Genomic DNA, 24,002 nt, shown 5'->3' with positions numbered 1-24,002 from the left:
CTTTCCTTACAGTGCTCACATGCATGCCGTTTCTCCATTGTAGACAGAAATAAAAAGAGACGAAACAACAGAAGGGCAAGTGTGCCTCCTCCATAACAAAATATCCGAGCGAATCTAAATATACACACATTTGAAATTGGTAGACAAATAGAAAAGCAGTGGAAATCGAAATTGTAGTCCTCCAGTTACAAGTCTGTTGGGTTGGGGAAGAAAAAGGAGGTGAAGGAGGATAAAGAGGAGGAGGGGACGGAGTGATGCTTTTGTGATCGGTTGCTAAGGTGAGATAAGATGACAAGTATTTGCTTGGAGCGAGAAAGACGGAGAGGGGAGAAGAGGGAAGATGGAGAAAGAAGAAAAAAAACTTGTGACCTTTTAGCATTCAGGATCACCGAGGTGGTTGGGTTTGTTTTTCTATTGCTGTTGGAGAATTGGCCCTGATTTGGGAGAGAATGTGCCGGCAAGATCTGTGGGGAATTCGCCGTCGCCGATCCGCTGTCGGGTCGTGCCATTGTGTCGCAGATTCCGGGCCTAGGAGGAAAATGATGTGTACTGTGTGTGTGCAGTACATGTATGAATTTCCTGGTGTCGTGAAATACGCAACACATATGGAGATAGTTGTCCCCTTATGTATTTAATCTGTATTTTCATAAAATAATATGCATTGGTAGAAGTATATAGAATCATACAGAATCAAGTCTGTTCTACAATTTTACTCTTCCTATTTCCTTACACATCTAGGCATACTCTTATGACATCATCAACTTACTTAGCATGATGTTTAGAGTAATTTACATCCTGTATGTAGTAGACCTACAGCTATTTGTGTCATGATGTATTCTCTCAAAATTATGGCATTGGTCTACTTCAATGCAGGAAGCTGTACTGGGATTTATGTGATTATATATTTGATATAAGGGATGATGATGGTGATGATGACGATGATGATCAATTTGTAGAAAATGAATTTAGGTCATGGAGTAGTTCTAATGTTTAGACATAGACACACATGTAGGCCTATTCATTTTCTTCATCATTCTATGTCAACTTTCAAATGATTTTTGAAGGCCAACAACCTCACGAAATTCACCATATTCACATCCTAGTCAGACATGTCTGTGGTTTCAGTCCCGCCAAGTCCGGTCATTCCCCCTCAGCACTCCAGATATTGATCTGAGGTTCTTGTACCACATATTACATGACAGTATCAATCGCTGTCTATTCTGCTCCCAAATGATAATCAATAATGCCAGGTTAAAACAACAAACGAAATGTAGCCAAATATTGCTGAGAGGCAGTATGTGTGTTCATTTCGGAAAATTTTCATCTTCGACTGCTGCATGAATATTCCAACCTGCCGCAAGGCAAATATTTATTATCTAATCTATTGTAGGGTTACATTGAAAATACTTGGTCTGTGAATTTTTGGAAACTTTTTAGAATTTAATGAAATTTTGGAAACTAACGATTGTTCATTCCAATGAATTAATGTAGGTGAAAGTTGCGAGTTAGATTGCAGTTGGTGATTTGTTGATTCTTATACTTTGGCATTTGGTACAATCCTACAACTTAGAAAAGTGCGGTGAAAAACATGTTGAGTGAAATTGTTTCATGGTTTAGTCACTTGCAGAACTAAGTCAAATTTGCATTTTGGGGAATCAAAATCTATTTGTTTACATCAATAGACTTTGGCATGCCACAGGGATCTGTTTTTGGTCCTGAATTGTTTTATTTTAGTATATTATCCTGCCTTGGCCATGAAAGGTTGGTGTTAACAATGAATCAAAAGCTTGTATGAAAGATTTTAACAATGGCAACTAATAATTGATATTGGCCTAGACAGTATTCCAGAGAATGACATTGTTATTAAATGCAAATATTTTCCCTTTTTCTTTATCTCCTCAGGTCTGTCAGTGAGATGTCCATAGATTTATAGCCTTTATCCAGTGATCCAGTGCAATGGATGTGAACCTTCAGATAGCAACGGTTGTCTGGCTGTTAGCCACGTTTATCACACTTATGTGTGAACAAGCCCTTGCAGGTATGTAATACAGGTGATGATGATGATGTACAGCATTTGTATAGTGTCATGTATCTGTCAAAGACATTCAAAGGCGCATTTTTTCAGAGATGCCAAGTTCAAAGACCAGCTATGCGTGAGATTTTCTGTGAATCTGAGTGAGATCACAGACATTGTGTACAATGTATATGGGGATAGGCTGTGATAGTTGCGTGAGACAGAGATTTGAGGGGATGAACAATGGACCAAAATGCTTGAGTCTCACGCATAATGCGTGAGACTTGGTAGCTCTGTTTTTTGAGGAGCCAGCCAATCTGGGTCGCCTAAAGAAGGGCGCGCACACAGAACTGTGACCCGCAGGTCTGTCCTCCCAACTGGTAGGGGGGAATAAGTTGTTCCTTGAAGTCTTTTCTTTTGACTTTCATAGAGTCCACATTTAGAAGAAAGACTGGATAATAATTCCATGCAAAAATTTGGCAGTTTTAAGTAAATCCTACAAAATATAATAATTATACAGGTACCTGCCTATAGAGCTGTCAACACCTCTCTATCTGAAGTCTTTAAGCAATCTACAATACAGTATAATCATGGATCACATGCTTACTTTTGGCACTTGGAGAATTAAACTCTCTTTTGCCCTGAGCCGGCAGACGAGACGCCCCATTTATCTAGCTCCATTTTGGCCAGGCCTGATGGCCCAGATGAACCCTTACACCTGTCATTCTGCTACCTTCCCTATCTGTGCTTCTATAGATTGATGTCCCCAGTAATAGGGAAATTTGGGACAATTGTTTCAGCAGATCTTGCATAGTATACACATGTTAATTTGTGCTTGAATAAGCCCTGAACTTTGAACATCATGCTTTGAATCTCTCTTTCAAAATATGTTGCAATAAATCAAGGTTGTTAAGTTGGAAATGTTATGAATTAACCCACTCTGATAAGGATCTGTAGGATATGAGCCCCGGGGGGGGGGGGGGGGGCACTTCCATTCACTAGTGGATACCATGCACTACCATGAGATCTCAAAAAGCACCCTAAACACCTATTTTCCATATTCTGAAAATGCACCCCTCAACAAGTATTGGCGTGTGAAACCCTACCCTTAACAAGTATTGGAAACAAAACAATACTATTGGCAAGTATTCCCTGAATTGTACCCCTAAACAAGTACAGCGATATTTCAAACACGGACGTCGGTCGTCGGTTTTACCTTTACCTGCATACAGCCCAACTCGCACAAATCATACTCTTAACACGTAGTGTTGACTCCTGGGGCAAAAAGTACATCATTCATAAAACATTTTAGTCTTGATTGTTTATACCCTCGCAAATTTGGCCCTAAACACGTTAATTTCCTAGCGAAATAGATACCTTTTTTTCATTATTTTAGTGTTTTTGACACCCTTTTCACATTACGTACGTAACGTGCCCTATCTTGAAAAAGACATCCTTTTTACGTGTTTTTGGTCGCGCATGGTATCCACTTGTCAATGTAAGTGGACCACCCCCCGGATATGAGCATTTACTGAATTAAAGCAAAATATAATATCACACCCATATGTAATTCCTGAAGGTTTTAATTTCCAAATGGACGCATAATCATCCTTCTCATAGACTCTGGAGATGTCACATTACAGAATCTTTAAAAATCTCTTGAAAATTTAGAACATTTTTATACCCAAATCATGTTTCTATTCTGAGAAAAGGCCTCATTGAACCTGAACAAAGTAAATCTAACACTGCATGCATGGCCCCATGCATCTATCATTATACTCAAACACTAGTAGTATCAAACACTCAAACTGCAGCAAGAGCAAGTGAAAGCTATAAGAGCCATTGCAGAGGAGCAGGGGGTGCGGTTGGCGACCCCCTGCTACCGGTATCTCATTACTGGGCGAGGGGAGAGAGGGAGAGAGAGTGGGCCAAATTTGCAACAGTATCCACGACCGTGACTCTGACAGTGAAGCACGTATGGTGCGAACTCTCTGGTAAATTGGGTGACTTCACACCCCTAGTAATTCTCATGATATTAAGGCAAGATTATATTGTATAGTTTGTAGGGTTGTTTCAGGTTGTTTTGCCCAATTAACTTTGATTTTTGTTTGTATTGCATTTTGTAAATTATGTTATGTGGCATATTCTTACCAACAAATTATACAGATACTGTAATAATGATGATGTGAATGATAATACTCGGGTGAGATATGGAAATGAAATAATGAACATACTTCATGATAGAGCCATATTTTTAAAAAAGATGCAAATTTTAAAGACAAGAGGAGAGGCACTGACAAAGCTAACAAATCTTGGTGTAAAGAGGGATATTTTGTGATTGATAGCATTTGTGATATAGAGCAATATGCCTTGAAATTGATCACAAATTGTAATAAAATGTGTGTATTAAATACAGAATGTATTGGAAGTGTGTGGATTGATCAATCAGAATTTTTCTTGAAATGTGTCGTTTGAAAATGAATTGTATTGGAATATGCATTGAAATGTGTGTGCTTAATGTGTGTTCAAATGTGTGTGTTACAATTTGTATTGATATTTGTGGAACGTGTGTTTTGAATGAATATAAAGCCTGCGGAACATGTTTATTATAAATGAGCATGTATGGTAAATGTAGAGCAGTGGATATGATGGTAAACCTAAGCGCATCCTGTCACGATTCCGTGCTTAGTGTTAAAGACCCTCTCAGCTGGATGTCTATTAAAGCTTCATTGGGGCACGGAACGACCCCGCAAGTCGACTTTGCGGCCTCCCGGCAGGCCCGGCCACTCGGCAGCGCCAGCCGTGTTGCTCGATCCTCCATTATGGAGCGTCGATTTGATTTAATCAATGGTAAAACCAACAGTGTCGGAAGAGAAGGCAAGATGAAAGGGAGAAGAATTTCTGCAAGGTTTTGACTGTTGGTGTCATGCAGGGTAGAAATATGAAGAAATGTAAATAATAGAACACACAAATGATGTACTTTTAAAGTAGTGATGATGATGGGGGGATTGAGTGTTAGCCTTTGCATCGTGTGTTTGTATTTTGGTATAGTCTTATCTGGTGCAACTTGTGTTTTACGATCTTAGAAAAAAAGTACAATTTGCATTTGGTATTAATTACTTGCAGAAGAGAATGTTATTGGTTTATGGGCCATTGTTGAAATAAAGCAAAGCCTATGTTTGACATACCTCATTTACTTAAAAAAAACTAAGAAATGAAAAATAAGATTATGATGTTAATGCACATATTGAATATATGTTTTATCTGATTATTATGTAATTATTTCATGTTTGACTTTTATTGAATGACTTGATTTTCCTCTATTCTTTCTGAAGGCATTTCTCAACAACTCAAGCATTATTACATGTTATGTGTTTGGTTTACCATCAAATATTCAATTTTTTTTCTCTTCTTTTCATATTTTTCCTCTTTTTATATTTTTCAGATGTTCCTCCGCAACTGAGGAGGGAGCCTACCTCAAAACCCGTCCGCCCTTTCAGCCGCGTCAAATTACGATGCAGCGCACACCCCAAGGAAGCCATTATCACATGGAGATTAAACGGTGTTGATATTACTGACTTTCCAAACATTGCTACAAATGGTGGCACATTATTAATTAGAAACTTTGAAAGCGACGAAGGGAATTTATCTCATGTTGGGAATTACCAGTGTGTCGCGACGACGGGAGTTGGGAGTGTCGTCAGCAGAATAGCAAGATTAGAAGCAGCTTGTGAGTATCTATTGTTTCATCAATTATCCTGCAATGTGATTTGAAAAATTATTCTCCACATACTTAGAAAGTTCCAAACTTTGCTGTCCAATAACTCTGATTAGTAAAAAGTTACCAATGCAGTAATTGTATGCCCATTGAACACACATTGGTGTTCTACTATTAGCACATCTCTCGGGGAAAACAGCTTTGATATATACCTGTACAGTCATGATTGTCACAACTGGGGATATGTTTCAAATGAAAGTATATTTCACTATGTACTATCTTTTGTAAAAGTGCATTGCACTGTGCAGTATCTTTGATAATATGATGGTAATATGATAAGACTTACTTAGCCGGGGTAATGTAGGAGAGCCTTATTCACCTAACAAGGTGGATATGTGTGCAATACAAATCCTATATTATTATTATTATGGAGATGATGATCGTGTTATTGGTTGTGGAGATGATGATGATGATGGTGATGATGATGGTGATGATGGTGATGATGATGATAATGATGATGATGGTGGTGATGATGATGATGATGATGATAATGATGGTGGTGATGGTGATGATGATGATAATGATGATGATGGTGATGATGATGATAATGATGATGATGGTGGTGATGATGATAATGATGGTGGTGATGATGATGATGATGATGATGATGATGGTGATGATGATGATGGTGATGATGATGATGATGATGATAGTGCTGGTGATGATGATGATGATGATTAAATGGCAATAATGATTGACTTGATGTTTGGAGGGATGATTATGTTCATAAATACAAGAACAAAACCTATTGTAAATCCTTCAATGAGTGTGTTTAGATCTTTTGAACTAATGCATAAGTTGGTGTAACATTTTTACAGATATAAAGAAATTTACAGAGAAACCGCCCCCTGAAGTATTCTCATGGCATGGCGAAGTTGGTGTTATTCCTTGTACATTACCCGAAAGCAAACCACCTGCTAGAATGGAATATAGTTTCAAGAATAGATGGATAACAGAAAGTACAGGTAGGCATTTGTCTGCTATTCAATTAGAAATTAATGTAGTATTGGAATGATTTGTAATATAAAGTAACATAGGCCTTTATGCTGTCACAGATCACTCATGTTTATAGTATGTGGTCACCAGTGCTGGTGGTCACTTGAGGATTGCTTTGGCAAATCTTTTTTTGCTTTCCTGTAAAAGTAAAAAGTTATTTTCATTGTGAATAGTTTCCATTTATTATACATGTAGTATTGCGGATTACACCATTTCTGTTATTATAAGATATGCAGGATAGTTCCCTCTGAGAATCTACATATACTGTATCAAGATGGTAACTGAAAATATCCATCTGATCGGTTTGTAGACATGATAAACATTCAAAATTTGTCAAAATGGACTCTTCTAACTTACAACAACCACTTAATTTCATTATGAATATTTTGTAATTACTCATTTCAGAGTGGTAGGAATATACATTATATGTCTACAACAATTATTTTTATTCTACGTACCATTTTTTCTATGATTTACAGATCATTACAGGATAATGCCTTCTGGTAATCTTCACATACTCAATGTATCATCTAGTGATGCCGGTTTCTACACCTGTTCAGCAGTCAACCCAACGACCAATAAACGATTATCACCCAGGAATGGAACGTTATTAGAAGTTAGACAAGGAGGTATGAACAATGTCGTCATCATCATTGTCATCGTCAACATCACCTGCATCATCGTCATCACCATCATCACCAATATCATCATTTTCATCATCCCCATCATCATCAACATAACCATTACCATCATCATCATCTCAATCCATAGATCATATAAGAAACATTAAGAAAATCAATTTGTCTTCTTTGATTCTCTTCAGTGTGCTATAGGTCATCATTCTAATTCCAAGCTTTTGGTAATGATGATAAATAAAGGTCACAATGCAGTACCAAAGATCGCGAGGGAAAAATTGAATGAAATGTTTAAAATTAATGTTAATATTGGCTTGGAGCTGCACAGATGAATCAAATGCATTGACATTTGCCTGAAAAACATCCTTTTTTTCACCCATCATAGAACCAGAAGATGCTCCAAGGATAGCATACTCAAGCGGTGCTGTCGTGTCCCGTGGCGACCCAGCTATCTTGGAGTGTGTGGTCACTGGTGGTCATCCAACGTCCAGTAGGGTCCGATGGGAGAAATTGACCGGTGATCTCTCGTTGGACGTCACTGAGCGGGACGGTAGCTTGGTCATTCCTTCTGCTTCAGTTGAAGACGGTGGTGCATACGTCTGCATCGCGGAGTATAACGCTGTTGAGGTGGATCGCCAAGAAGTTTCTCTCAGAGTCACAAGTGAGTAGGAAGATCTTTGTTCATTTCATCAAACTATTCTCTCCTACTCTCCTTGGAAAGGTGAATTATCAAAGTTAATCAAACCATAAGGTACTGACTTGCAACCACAGTCATTCTAAGCCACATTCATTAAAAAAACATTACATTTTATTGTCCTAACCATCTTTCAGCCTGTAGCATTGCAATCTTTCATGATTGCTGTGACACTTTTTCAGGACGGAATGGCCGTAAGGAAATATACGAAAATCGATCACAAATTTGTGTTCCAATTTTACATTTGGTCATTTAAGCTGTCACAAATAAGTTTACATTCCTATTTATCATGCAAAGTAGCCTTTTTCTTTCATTTGATCGTGGATAATGCTTACATGTGTACATGAGTCCTTCATTTCTAATATTATTTCAGAAGCGCCTTCTATCCGCACTGGCCCAGCCGATGCTGTAGCAAGCATTGGGGATCCATCTCGATTCAGCTGTTCTATCAGTCGAGCTTCACCAGATGACATCCAGTGGTTACATAATGCAAAAGACATCAGGGTGGATGGTCATAAATACTCATTAAATGGTAATTAAGATTCATTCTTAAGATTTTTTGTCGTGTGGTGTTTCTCAAACGGTGTAGATTTTGATTCTTAAAGTTTTGGTATATCCCCAAGAATTGCACGTCACTATTCTAGTTCTTGACAAGGTTATATATGTGTTCCATAAACAGTTTTGATGTGAATGGTATATAACAAAAATGTGTTTCATTGGATAAATTTATAGATTTTATAACCAATTAATTCTTAATGGTACCTGATCAAATTAAAATTTCTATAGATTTTTGTCTTGCTTGAATAAAACCAAGCCCATACATGAAATGAGCTGTAAATGTCATGAAATCATCTTTGTTACTTTTTGATGTCCATTTACTAATTATTTAAACAAGTGCTTTTTTAGAGAGAGGAAACTTTCATTGAACATTTTTTAGCTTATATGCTGAAACATTTTGGAAATAATTGATTTGTCTTTGGACAGGTCGTACACTGACTGTTAATGATGTTGGTCTGGAAGATCTTGGTATGTACCAGTGTCTAGTGAACACAGAGGAAGGTAGCACACAAGCTGCTGCTCAACTCAGAGTCTCAGGTAAATAAGACGTAATACTTCTTAGTTAGCAAACTGACATTGATGAAGGTGATGATGATGATTATGATGATGATGTTGATGGTGGTGGTGGTGATGGTGATAATGATGGTGGTGCTGGTGATGGTAAAAATGCCAATGCTGCTGCTGCTGCTGATGGTGATGATAATGGTGATGATGATGAGTTACGATGATGATGGTGGTGGTGATAATGATGATGGTGTTAGTGTTGGAGATGGTAATTATGCTGCTGCTGATGATGATGACGATGGTAATGATTATGGTAATGACGGTAATGATGATCGTGATTGTGATGATGAATATATTATCGGGATGGGGACAGTAGTAATGATGATGATGATTGTTATGGTATTGGTAGTCTTGTAGAATATTTAATATGAAGAAGATGGTGGACGTTGGTGCCATTAATGATGTCATAATTTTTTTCATCTTTTATTTTCAGCTGGATTTCCATCAGTTATAGAACCCCCCATCAACACCACAGCCATCGAGGGTGAGAGGGTGTACCTGTCCTGCCGGACGAGGGGTGAACCATTACCCCTTGTAACTTGGGAGGATCCTAGGCGTAACTATGTATTTAACACCGATAAAACCTTTATTTCTGAAGATTCAGGTAAGCACACAAGCATTAAAACTTCTGTTTTGGTTTTGAAATATAGTTCATCAATAAAAGAAATTTGAACAATCGGATGGCACAGTCACACTTTTGAACAGTGCCATTTTGAGCCAAGATTCGACAAGGATGGAAATGTACCTTGTTAATCTAGTTTGTTTGTGTAAATAGCATTAAAATCTTGTTGGGTGTTGTTAATATGGTTCATGTCATTTTATACAAAAATGAGATATTCTTGTTAAAAATGCATATAGCCCATAGAATTCTGTAAATTCTGTAAATTCCTAAAAAAAACATTTGTTTAGTACAGCTAATGATCATTGTTTTTTTGTTGTTGTTTTGTTTGGGGGGACAGCAGATGTTGAGATACATATATTATTGTTATGAAAAAAAAATATGTGATCAATTCTATTACCATATGACAAAACATTTCTGAGAGATATTTTTCTTACCTAGGCTATTCAGTACTGCTGTAAGGCTGCTCGTAATATGTCATGCAGGGCACACATTTTGGTATGTAATGAAAAAAGATATTAACCCAAACCTCATAATATAATTTAAATCCTAAGTCAACGTCATTTTGTTTTGTCCTCTTGTACCCACTAGGAGGACTCACTGTATTCAAGGTGGATCTGACTGATGTCGGCTGGTATACCTGTACTGTTACTAATAGACATGGTGTTGTCAAATCATCAGCATACCTTTCTGTATTAGGTGAGTTGGAATGAAGAATTTGCTATTTCAGAGATTTTGTAGATTGAAAGTTTGTATTGTTATCAAGAATCTGAATGGAAAATCTGTCCCAAATATTTTTGCAACCTATGAAAATACCTTGAAAATCATTTATGAAAAAGCCTCCAGATAGTGACATGATTGTTTCACACTCAAATCGTTTAAGTGTCAAAGCTAATGCAAATATTGTCCCAATGAACAATCTAAAATCACGACAAAAATACACATAACAAAAATGAAACAAATGAATCATATGTAAAGGTGAATATGGAGGAATTGCCAAATGCCAAAGATACTTATCAAGGGCAATCACAGGATACTATTCTATTGAATACTTTATTTTTTTAATTTTCTCATTACTTGATTGGCTTTTGGAATCACCAACATGTTAATTAACTCTTATCACACCTCAGTCGCCAATCAGCACCAAATTATAATACAATCCCGTAGAGCTGCAATTCACCAAGCATGTCAAGAGATAAAAATCAAAATGACTTGTTTGACTTAATCTTTTGTATCTTTAATTTTTGTTAACAGAGAAAGTTCCAACCACCTCCACGACACCTACCCAGGGTGTGATTGGACCCCCTTTCTCTGGCGCCATCAGCGATTCTGGTATCACAACCATCGTGGATACCAACGGAGAGGCCAGCATAAAACCAGGACCACGTAAGTTTCATCCATTACAACTCATTTCAGTTTTGTTTGTTTTCATTGTTGCTGGGGTGTTAGAGCCTTGTATCTTAAAATTTATCAGTTTTGAGTGCAGCTCAGAAAGAGTTGTGTGTTAGAAAGGTGGCAGTGGTGGCAACCTTGTATTATCTGGAAAGCTAGTCTCCAAATTCCTGAAATAAATCACTCTTTCTAGGCAAAATCTAGGCACTGAAATTGTCATTGATAACAATTGGGAGATATGTCATTTATGACCACTGATTATTAATTACATTACTACAGACCACGGTCGTGGTCTAGTGGTTATGAATCTCATCTTTCAATCCAAAGGACAGGGGTTTGATTCCCCGCCATGGCGTGTTTTCCTTCACCAACATACATGTATTTACCCACATTGTGCTGCACTCAACCCAGGGGAGGTGAATGGGCACTGGGTTGGAAGAAAGCTTGAGTACCTGTAGGCCGCATGGCTTAACTCAGGATTATTAGAATGATATCATTGTGATGCTTAGTTGGGTATATACATATAGGAATTGCGCAATATAAATGTACAATTATCGTTATCCATCATAATTGGCGATAACATCAGAGAGAATACAGTGTAATTTTGACCTTTCTTTTCCTGATTCTTGTAGCTCTTGAGCAGCCAAGCAAACCTCAAGTCGTCAAGATCGCCAAGACATCGGTAGAGGTAAGCTGGACGTACAACAATGCTGGTAACAGTGCTCCGATCACAGGTTTTACAGTCCAGTATATTGACGTTAGGGGTGTAGAAGGATGGAGGACAGCCTCCAATACTATCGGCCCTCAGCAAAGATCCTACCAAGTCACCAATCTAGAACCAAGCAAGATCTATAGGTACATGAATATTCCCAATTTTCATTGCTTTTCCCTTTCTTACAGTTTTTTTTCGCCCTTATTCTGTCTGCCATTCTGTATCTCTTGTGGGAATAATTGCATCAAATTGTGTTTAAATACAACTGAGAAAAATCATACACAAGTTCCAAATGTTCTTCTGATGGGCTTAAAGTTATGTTTGAATTTTAGCTTGTCTTATGTTTTTAATGGAGTTAGACCTCATTTTCAGTCAAGCCATTTGGCACAGAAATGATCTTCTTGAAGCATTCCATGATTTTGCTTGTAATATGTAGATATAGTTTTCTCCTATTTAGATGTTAAGAAAAAGAAATGTATATTGCTGTGCGATAAAGACAAGAATTTGATTATTTTATGCCAAAATATTTTGATTCATACAATATGTAAAGAAATCTGGCAACTTGATAAAAAAATGCAATTACACAATATTCCTCTCTCAACTTGTCTCTGTAGGTTTAGGGTAATTGCGTCAAATCGTTATGGTGAGAGTCCACACAGTGATTTATCCAACCGGAAACTTCTCGAAAGCTCTGTCCCGGTGGTCGCCCCAAAGAGGGCGCCAACAATCTCACCACGGATCATGGAATGCGTACCGGAGTCTTCCACCACGATCAGAGTGGTGTGGGAGGTTAGTAGTTCAAGTCTCATGTCAAGTTATATAGTCCTAAAGCCATATGGACAAATGCAGCCAAACAGTTTTCTTTACCTCATGAAAGGAACTGGAAACAGGGAGTAACAAGGAAATTTCAAGTTCCAGTAGATATTTCAGGCTTCTATGAATAATTGTGTTGGAATCCTCAACTCCATGATATTCATTACTCTTACTGCTTGTTACGACACTTGCATATATTTTAATCTTGTTTCTAATCATGTTTATGACTTTTGTTAGTGTTGATATTTCGGAAACTTTTGCCTAAGTCAAATCTTTTGGTACCTCAGATCTGTTTTACTTAAGAACAAATTTGACTCAAAAGAGGTATAAAACACATATTTTACACAATCCTGTCTAAAAATTTGCTGTGATTTTGGCAAATATACTTTAAGTTGAGTTGTGCAAGTTTACTTGTACAACCATTTATATTTGTAATGTTTTCTAACTTTGTGTTATCAGTGTTTTTAAATAAGCTTATCTTGGCTTCAAATCCTCAAATCAAAATAGAAAACATATTTTTTAATTAAGAAAATTGCTGTGTACTGTACACATAGAATTACGTAAAAAGAGCTCTGAACAAGCGCAGCTGAATATATTGTGTATTATTATAACAATGAACATTAAAGAAAAATAGTAAACTGTAACTGATCATTCTTTATGCCATTTCATCTCCAATCAGTACCCCTCTTCTGCTCCTGTTACTACCAACGAGGACATCGAAGGCTTCTACGTCTACATCCGTAACTTTGACAGCGACGATGACCGCGACTACGTCCGGACGCCCATCATTGGTGCACATGTCAGGAGCTATCTTATCGAGAAATTGGAACCTGAGGAAAGTTATGACATCAAGGTTGAGAGTTTCAACAGTGCAGGAGAAAGCAAAGGCAGCAATGTCATTATAAGAAGTACTCTTGGTAGGTTATGCTTTTTATCTTAGCCAATAGGAATATATCCAGTTCATTTTTGTGCTCAATTCAAAATTATTAAGACATTCTACAAAATGTAATGAAGAAAAATGCGAAATTCAAGATGAAATTACGTACACATGAGAGATAAGAGTGGAATGAAATCTGGTGAAGCTGTTCACAAACGCACAAAAGCCGTCTTTAGGATGTATAGAAAAAAGTGGAGTTACATATTTTTTTTTTACATGAGGCTTATTTTCAATCTCATATGGACATTTTTTTTTTATAAGTTTTTGATTTTGTCATCCAAGAACCGGCAATCTCATTTAATATCATGAATAAAAGACACCAAATACTTTTAAAAGGGAACTCTTATATAGCAGCATGCCCATCTACCAAACTGGCATTGCCAATACCTTCATTTTGAGTAAGCCTTGCTTTTTTGTGTAGGGATATATATATATGTTTGAATTGTTCAAAGTCTAAATGAATTATTTTAATTACCTTTTTTTTACAGCCCGTGAAACCGAGCCCCCACCGATCATCATCCGTCCCTCCATACCTGGCCACCCGATAGACCTCAGTCCTCACATACCCTTCATCGATGATGACCCCACCCTGGCCCCTCCCCACCCCCCTAGGGGACAGAGTGAAGACATTCTCTATATCACCCTCGGGGTGGTGCTGGGGGCGATGTTACTCGTTCTGATCATGTTTGCTGTCATGTGTGTATGGAGAGCTAAGCAAGTCAACAGAGACTCCAGTAAGTATATTGGCATCATCATTCCATCACCGATTATTCAGATATTTCTTTAATTACACAGAGACCTGTCGATTAAGACCGCAAGTTTCATTTTTTTCATTTGATCCATAAAGAAATAGTTGTTCTAAAAGAAATATTGTTCTTTGAACAGGGATTTACAGAGGATTATTTTAAAAGGTCAAAATAATGAAATAACACATTTCATATTATCATTAGACGTCAAAAGAAGTACTAGATAATAATTGTTTTTAGTTAATAATTCAATCATTGAGAATTTATTTCATTTGTTTTATTTTGCAGCATTGTGTTATCAGGTATAAATGCTCTTAATTACAGTACAAATATCCCAGACACCATCGTCAATCGGTTTATAGAGTAACAATTTTTCTTGTGTGTGTGTCATTGCAGATGGCCCTGTTCACTGGAACAACCAGCCGATGTACGATGGTAACTTTGCCTACCTAGATGGTGCCAAGTACCCCTACATGAACGGCAAGCCGAACAGCAATCACAGTGGTCCAAATGGAGTAGCTGGCAGACACAATCCCTACAGTGAAACCAATGGTGGATCCAAACCCAGGCCTCTCTATGCACTCCCACAGGTATACATTCTAGGACCTCTTTTGTTTACTTGATTGTATGCTCTCCATAGGTATACATCCTAGGACTACTAATGTTTATTAGTTGATAATATGGTTTTCCACAGGTATACATCTTGAGACCTCTTATATTCATTACTTGATTTTGATGATCAAAATTCCAGTGTTATTGTAACAGTAAATACGATAGAAGTATTGAGGACATTTGTGTAATCATGAAAGTCCTATTATTTTGCCTTCTCACAGGAATGTAGAATACAAGGTGGCAAAATTGAAATAGTCTGATTTATAATTATAGGCATTTCTATATGTTTTAATACTTGTCATAACCTTTTACCCTTCTGAATTTCAGGTGATTTTACCAGTAATCTCAATTAATTGGTGCATGTTCTTATTGTCTGTTTCATCAGGACACGTTGGGAGGTCCCCCTTACATTCCCTGTGGTACCAGCGGCCCGCACCACGACTCGGCACCGGAGACATCCACGGTACCTTACGAAGACCACCAAATGTACACCACCATCCCAACCAACAACCATCATAGTTATAATAGCCTAACCAATGGCAGCATCAAGGGCCATCATGCGACGTCCAATCACGAGTTAGGCCACGCCCCTCCTGTGGGGGCGCCCCCGCCACCACGGCCGGTGTGCCACATACGGGTCAACCCTCGGTTACAGAGGGAGGAGAATGGCGTCGGGAGTGCCAGCATAACGGTGCACGATCGGCCTAATAGGACTGGAGGCAGTAGAGAAGGATTAGATGGTAAGAAGACTTCTCTTTACCATATTTTGTTAGGGACACTTCACCTTGATGTCAACTTTGTTTCAATAAATGTGTAGAAAAGCGAGAGAAATATATTATTTGAGGCTTCTTAAAAATTTATCAGAGGACGACTGTTGTATTTTGATAGTTTCCCTTCGTGATATCACATAAGAGCATCTCTCTCATATGCCATGTGATATTAATTTCCTACAAAACCACTTTGTCATAAAACTGAAATGTATTTTTACTTGTGCATTCAAAATAGCATTAGACTCAGTACTTCATTAATAATAATAATAATTGGCTTTTATTTAGAGCTTTATCAATCTACAACTGTTTTAGTACTTGGTCACTAGATTTGTAGCTTCTTTCGCAGCCTGTTAGATGCTGTCTTGCTAAACCAACCACAGTGACGGTTGTTTCCTACCGGTACCCAGTTAGCACCTGAGTGAGAGTGGCAAAGTGTGGATTGATGCTTTGCCAAAGGGCGCTAGGCCATTGTGGGATTCAAACTCAGGACCCTCTGATTACAAGGCGAGAGTCAGAACCACCACACCAAGGCGCTTCCACTTCATTCATGCGTCTATGAAAAAATATTTTCAGTCATTAACTATATAGGGCATTTATAAAATTGTATATTTAACATTGACTTACACAGATGCTCGGCAAGAAATTGGAATAGATTGTAATTGGTTTGCAGAATAAATAATTGGAATGGTTGTTTTAGGATTTTGACTCATCTTTTATTCCTTTTCTTCTTTTTCTAGGTAAAGATACGGGGTCGTTAACCCTAAGCTTACCCACCATGCCTCCTGATCTGTATGTTCAAACCACGCCTACCTTATCCCCCGCCCACTCGAGGATCTGCTGTGAGGCTCACGCCCCCTCTCGGTCGAGATCGGCCTCCAGCCAATCAGAGGCTTCATCACATCACAGCTCCAACCAATCAGAGTCGTCCCATCGTAGCTACAACCAATCACAGCTGTCGTCCCATCACAGTAGTAGCTCGAAAATTACAGACGTCTGATGCCCCGCCCTTTTTTGCACCACCCACCATCCTGTATGTTTATGTATAACAATCAACTTCCACTGCCCTGTCAAAGATTATATGTGTAGATGTCAAGTTTTTCTTATATCTCGGTTGAACTATGGAGTTCCCTCTCCCCTTGTCTCCCATTAGAATGGTAGTTTTCAAGGCAATTGAAGCAAAGAAGATAGCTTGCTTAAGCAGTTCCTTTCCCTTTACGTATCTCTTTTGCTGCATTCAATGTCTCCTTTTATGTCTACACATCAAACTTCTTCCCACGTGCCTTTGTCTGCGTTCTTGTGTTTTGTACTGAAAGGTTATGATATTTTTCTGGGTATATATTTTATAATGAGAATTTAATCTGTACAGTACGAGAGCTATTCATTTGTCTATTCTCATGCAAAGAAGAGAGTCTATTATCGGTATTATGCTATTATACGATGTGCTGTATAAAATGGTAATATGTCGTTTTTGTATATAAAATTATATTGAGAATGTTGATGCTCCATTTTGTGTTTAAGTATTGAAATCAAATCTGAGTTTGACTACAAGTTTGTGATAAGTCAATGAAATTTGATGGCATGCAAATTGGAGATGTCTGAAAAGTGAACAATATTAGAGATGTATGCATCCTATAGAATAAACAACACCGAATCAACAACGATATACAATGGTTTAATTTTTTTCAGATACGCATTACTTCATGTCATATTATCTCTCAAGAACAATTTCTTAGTAATTTTGATATCAATGGCTTCCTATAGATGAGATCGATGTGACTCTCTTGCAATCAATTATCGATGGATCTCTTAAGTTCTTATGTACGCTCTGCAATCAGAATAGATCAGTTGATATATGTATTTGAGAGGTATGATGAAGAAGGAAGTTAAAAGCTTTCTTCAATGAATGAAGAATGGTCATTACTATTTTTAATTGTATTGAATTACTGTTTTATTTGCATTTTACATGTTGCTTAATGTTGTTACAAAGGGTAAACCTATCGATGCGAATTGTATTCATTTAAAGATTTTATTGTGTTCTCCAAAACTCAGATTATAAGCATAAATGAGAAGGAATCGTGGAGAAAAATATCAGTTTAGTTATATACAGGAAATGATATGTCCATGATTCTATGGTGAGAAAGAAATACTGAAGTACTGTTTATTGGTGTATCAAATCTAAGATACTAGGTGAGCAAAAACTATCAATTTGCTATGGCAACCCATGTGAATGATTTTGATTTGATGATTTGAACACATTGGATTGGAAATGTATTAGAACTCTAATCCTATACTGTACATTCTTTTTATATTGCTACTTTTAATCACCATTTTCAAATTTCAAAGTAAACTGCTGCTATTATTTCATGGCTTGCAACTTCTGCTATGGAAATAATCCAGCACTACTCATTATACACGGGGCAACGTTTTAAAGGGCTTGTTTGCTTGCTTTCTTTTCATGTTTTATTTCTGCTTTTTCTACCTCATCATGACAATTTTATTCATGCCGAAATCTTAAATGAAGATAAAGTATTTTGTAGAATATTGAAACGACTTTCTGTTGCTTATGTTAAAAAGCAAATGTGGGATTATACATGTACAGATGGTCACATACAGTACATATCCTGATTGTAGGAGCGAGAGTAAGGGAAACGATAGTCATAGATTATACACTCCCAGGATTGTTGAAGTTTGAGTGTATAGAGCGCTGGTGGACGTTAGCAAGATCAAATTCACTGTATCAATCCATAACGGTTTATTACAATAGAGGAGACACTTTTGCATTTCCTCTGTTTTAAATACCAGCAATTATATATTGAGTATTATTGGAGAGAAATTTGTGCTGAAAAAAAAAATTGTTACAATTTCCTGTACAGTATGTGCAGCTATTCTTGAATAAAAAGCTGTGAAATTTGAGCTGATCATTACACTCTCTAAATTGACAATGCGATGAAAATAACATGCTCACTGTTTACAAATTGGCAACTTTTCTATAAAATTGTTCTTTTTATTATAAGCTTTTACTTATTTTCTTTATATTTTTTCTTCTTAATATCAATAAGGAAAGGAAATTAGTGAATGTTGCTATTTTGAGAAGGAAAATAAGAATAATTTTGATTTTGTGAAGATGTTCACCTCAATGGGTCAATTAATAAATAATGGTAGATTTATAGGTTGGTTATCAACAACATAAAATGTAACCTCATTCCCCAATAAAATTTCCTCTGATTCTCATACAACTAATATTTCCATCCATTTACCCTGTCAAAATTTGTCGGAAATCCATGTATTTCACAATTTGAATATATAATTTGCAATTTTCTTTATGAATTGAGTAGTCATTGTGAAACATTGGCCTTGTCCGGCCATGTTTCTTTCAGCTGTCTTCGATGTTATAACACTGCCTTTTTATATTCATATGATTTTGCTCTGAAATATGTGTAGATCTGTTATCCGGATCATTGAATGATATCCATGTACGTGTATTCTATGCATAAACAAGTCAAAAAGGAATGTACATTTTCAACGGTCATTTTCTTTTTATTCTGTGTATATTTTATACGATTTTGTACTAATTCGTTCTTTTGAGAAGAATCTTGAAATATAGTGTGTTTTGGTGTTTTTGGTAATAATAATATATGTTCACAAACCACCAAACTGTTTACTTCATCATTAGTTGCGACACACCTGTATTGCATTAATATAACAAAATGGGTTTGTTGTTGAAACGGATACCATTTCCCCTAGCTAGTTCCAGTTTTTATCAGATTGGTTTTATAAGAACGTATAAGATATTGGGTTTGGGTTACAGATTCCTTTGGTGCTTTTCTTTATTTCTAGCGTAAGTAAAAATGTATCCATTCTTTTGTCTTCCTTATTGCATAACAAGTGACTTTCCATGAAGTTTGTGACAAACAGTATAAAGCAAAATCAAACAATCAGATAATTCATTCATAAAACATCGGATTTAAGTCATTATGAGTCCTTTACACAAAGCGTAATTATTAATCATAAAGCTGATCTTCAATTGATCACATCATTCATAATAATGTACGGTCAATATTTAATTTAACTTTATGATCAATCACAAGTGTTTGTGTCACATGGTTTAAATCAATACCAATCTATTTTACAGCAATAAGATTTTTTTTACATTAATTCATACTAGGTTGGAGAAATGATTTGATGTGCTTCCAGTATTTTTTTTTTCAAAATCTTCCTATTTGTGTGGATTTTACGTTTCTATTTTCTTATTTTTCTTTTTAAAAGAATATATTTCCTTACCTGCCAAGTGTTCCTATTTATTAGAAATCTTTTTGTTTTGGGGAAAAATAAAATTGTCATTTTAAATGTGTGTTCCTATTTCCTGGAAAATGTTCTGTAGTATTGAATAGAGATTTAAGAATGTTCATATTTCTGGCAATTTCTTTGTAACATGTTCCTATTTTTGTCAGGGTAGGCAGGTATGCATTTCTCATTTAAATAGGCATTGAGATATGTTCTAGGAAATTGTACTAGCTTTAAAATGTAACTATGTATGTCATTAAAATAATTTTATAAGGATGTTTGACTGGTGGCTTTACGTACCAAGATATGCACTGATCCTAAATTACAGATACATACACTTAGGTTGATATGCGGTATGAATAAGACCAAGTCTTCCAGACGTAATGATTTTACATTTTAGTTGTCTCTCTCGCCAAAGCTTAAAACTCTCACCATAAGTTTGGGAGTAGTGCAAGTACGCTTTCACACAATATCACTTTGTGAAGTCCATTTGTACCACATTATATGTTCTGACCCAAAGAAACTTATAGTGATAGAAGACATGTTTGAATAAACCAAATCAGTTTATAGTTGTTGATACAAGGAGGCAAGCAATCATTTCCAAATTTGCTATTAATTGCAAGACTTAAGATTGTCAGCTGGACCCCGTTTTACAAAGAGTATGGAAATCCATCAATGTCAGATTTTTTTTTTTTTTTCCTTAGGAAATTTGCTCAATGTCATTTGTAACAAAGACAAGCATACTGAATTGTCAGGAAAACAGTGAATATAAGAATATGTACAATATCTATTATTTCTAGAAAATATTTTGAACTAACATGTATTTTAGATGTCGACGCTGCTGGCTTTCCATATTTGCGATTGATCTTATCAGTCGTAACTCTTTGTAAGATAGGGCCCTGAATTTGACTTGTAATCGATTGCAAGATCCTTACAACACTATTTGTCAGAGTCAACTGTGTCTCATATATATTTTTTAAATCTCAATCATGTCTTAAAATGCTTCCTTATAAGATGTTCCACTGTAAATGAATTGAACTACAATCATGAAATGGAACCAGAATCATATCATTTTTTTACTACTAGTACTCTTGTGATTCAAATCATGTTATATTCACTGCCATACCATAAAATCGAATAATTTTAATATTTGAATCTCATAATCAAAATTTGTACGAAAATCTCTTACCTTGCCAGAGCACTTGTTATTCAGTGAAAATTGTGAATATCTGATATAGGGGGTGATTCTTGTAGTTATTTATGACATCGTGCATGACATCATATGACCTTTGTTTAAATGAGTAATTGAGACAGTGTATTTCTTTTTCCCAGGGTTTATTTATTTGGTTTTTAATATCAAAGACGAGGCACATAAGAACTTATCCTGAAAATCATCCTTTATTTCTTTTGAAGGAGAGTCATTACTACATGCTAAACTGGATTTTACTATGTCTTTTAAAAATAATAAAAAACAGCTTTGACTCCATGTATTTTGCAAATCCTAGCTTTAAGATGTGTCCTTGATCACAAAAAATGTGGTAGTGTTGGCATGATGTATTTATATTTAGTTTATTTATTATAAAAAAGGATACACAATTCCACCATGTTGCAGAATTGTTCTTCCATTTTGCCCTATTTTGCCAGTTGTATTCTATGTCACTTTTTTTTAAATAAATGCATATGCAATCAGTATTATAGTAGGGTGGAAGTGTTCTATGAACAAACTTATACCAATCTTGTGTAGATAAAATAATTAAGGGGGTGGGCCTGCCATTTTTATGCGCAAAATGGGTCATATGATGTGTAATCCTTTCAATATTTTGTTAATACTTTTGAGAGGATATCGTTCAGAATATTCAAGGGTACTTCTTGAAAAATATTTGATTTCAAACACTGCTAGGTAGTGACTTAATTTAGCATTCCCGTGTGATGAAATTACAAACTTGGTATTGGGTATTGATACCTATATTGTATTCATTCTTTGTTTCCTTCGATGGGGAAAAAGTGACATTTTTGTATTCTTAAATATTCTATGTGAAATATGACCATTTTGTGGAAGATACAGTATTTTATCATTACAATGTTGTGATTGATTTGTTACATAAATAATAAAAAAAATCTATTCTTGTCTGTATGCATCGAAAGTGTATTATAATGAATCTATATATATTTGTGATATAATGATAATAAAATGTGGCATGTCATGAACATGGCAAAAACTTATGAAACAGAAATTATGTTGTATTGGACAGACTTTGTAGCGTTCTGAAAGATATCAGGTAGTTTTCGCATTTACTAAGGGAGAACTCTCTACAACACATCAATTCTTTTGAAAATGCCATTATAATCACAAGCTGAGAGGCTTTTGTCGAAAGTTGGTGGACTGGGACAGCGGATCATCCGAAGATTTGCACCGGACAGGCAATTACAAATATGTCGTCCAGAGTCAAGAGATTCCGATGCTGTCAAGGTGGGTGTTTCATAAAGCTGTTCGTAAGTTAAGAATGACTTTAAGAACGACTGGCGATCTTTTCTAGTGGTAAAGGGTATATTCATTGGCGATGGTTAAGCGCGTAAGAAAGGTTCACCAGTCGTTCTTAAAGTCGCTCTTAACTTACGAACAGCTTTATAAAACACCCACCTGGACACCATCGGAATCTCTTGACTCTGGACAACATATTTATGAAACGGCCAGCTTTATGAAATGGTCTACCAACTTTCGACAAAAGCCTTTCATCTTGAGATAGGAGAGTATGGACTGAGAATTGGAAACTGAGAGATGGAGAGAGAAATGTGTGTGGTGAGGGGGGATTGAGAGAGAGGGGGGGGGGGGGGGGGCTAGATAAAGCTGGGGAGAGATAGAAATACAGCTATCTCTAGAAAGAATAAGAAATCAAACATAAAAAGAAAGGGTACTGAATGTGAGAAAATGAGATTGCATAGAGAGGGGAAAGGAAGGGGGGGGGGTGAGGAATGGTTGGATCTACCCCTTATTGACCACCTAAATTTCTATGAATCGTCTGCGAAAATATTTATCCGTATAAGGATCATGATTATTTTCCGCATTTATATAGCACTTAGCACATCAGAACGACGTCTCTAAGCGCTTTACAGATATATTATTACCCCGGTCATCGGATCCTTGCATGCCCGCATACAATGCACTTACTCCACTCCCTGGGGAGCATTCCAACAAGAGTTCCAAGACTCAATTGCAAGGCATATACTACATAGGGTTTCGCATCCTACCGGGTACCCATTTAACACCTGGGTGGAGAGTGGCAAATTGTGGATTAACGCCTTGCCAAAGGACGCAAGCCCATGGTGGGGGATTCGAACACACAACCCTCTGATTACAAGGCGAGTCAGAACCGCTACACCATGGCTCTTCCAGTATTATGTCGGCATGTGTGGCGATATGTAAGAGGGGGGCGGGTGTTGTTTGTAGCAGAGAGAGCGTAGATTTAAATATAAATCAGAGTGTATGTGTGTGTGGGAGGGTATGTGGGTGTTTGAAGATAGCTGTATTCCTATCTTTCTTTAAGATTTTTTTATAATAACTGATTTCATTGTTTTCTTAAGATATATATGATTCATGATTCTATTAAGTTAGTGAAAAAAAAAGAAAATATGAGATGTAAAGTATTATATGTGATTTGAAATGTTATATTGAAATGTTATGTAACTTTTTGTTCATGAAATCAGAATAAAAACATTATCAAAAAAAGGATTTGTGCGAGTTTGTGCACACCCGTGGTAGTCGATTTGACATTTTCCGAACCTAGAAATGTTCTTTCCGATGAAGTTTTTTTCTTGATCCATGTTCCTATGGGGTCCTAGAACAAATTCAGCTTGGTTGCCCAAAGTTGCCGTTTGGG

General features: G+C 36.6%; 1 protein-coding gene across 1 annotated transcript in view; it reads left to right on the top strand.

Moving 5' to 3' along the window:
* LOC121420429 (cell adhesion molecule-related/down-regulated by oncogenes-like) overlaps positions 1–22,357 on the top strand; it is a 41,667-nt gene extending 19,310 nt beyond the window's left edge. The window contains exons 3-19 of the mRNA XM_041615055.1: positions 1,903–2,038; positions 5,460–5,744; positions 6,611–6,757; positions 7,268–7,417; positions 7,809–8,084; positions 8,491–8,649; positions 9,102–9,212; positions 9,673–9,843; positions 10,450–10,557; positions 11,113–11,244; positions 11,883–12,105; positions 12,577–12,751; positions 13,455–13,692; positions 14,201–14,446; positions 14,855–15,048; positions 15,456–15,810; positions 16,578–22,357. Of these exons, the coding sequence (XP_041470989.1) occupies positions 1,957–2,038; positions 5,460–5,744; positions 6,611–6,757; positions 7,268–7,417; positions 7,809–8,084; positions 8,491–8,649; positions 9,102–9,212; positions 9,673–9,843; positions 10,450–10,557; positions 11,113–11,244; positions 11,883–12,105; positions 12,577–12,751; positions 13,455–13,692; positions 14,201–14,446; positions 14,855–15,048; positions 15,456–15,810; positions 16,578–16,837 (3,312 nt within the window). The 5' untranslated portion in view covers positions 1,903–1,956 and the 3' untranslated portion in view covers positions 16,838–22,357. The remainder of the gene's footprint in view (positions 1–1,902; positions 2,039–5,459; positions 5,745–6,610; positions 6,758–7,267; positions 7,418–7,808; positions 8,085–8,490; positions 8,650–9,101; positions 9,213–9,672; positions 9,844–10,449; positions 10,558–11,112; positions 11,245–11,882; positions 12,106–12,576; positions 12,752–13,454; positions 13,693–14,200; positions 14,447–14,854; positions 15,049–15,455; positions 15,811–16,577) is intronic.
* Positions 22,358–24,002: the final 1,645 nt, after the last annotated feature.

This window comes from Lytechinus variegatus, chromosome 8 (genome assembly GCF_018143015.1).
Source record: "Lytechinus variegatus isolate NC3 chromosome 8, Lvar_3.0, whole genome shotgun sequence".
Classification (NCBI taxonomy): Eukaryota; Metazoa; Echinodermata; class Echinoidea; order Temnopleuroida; family Toxopneustidae; genus Lytechinus; species Lytechinus variegatus.
The sequence above is the reverse complement of the archived record's forward strand: the minus strand, read 5'-3'. Positions and strand labels throughout refer to the sequence as shown.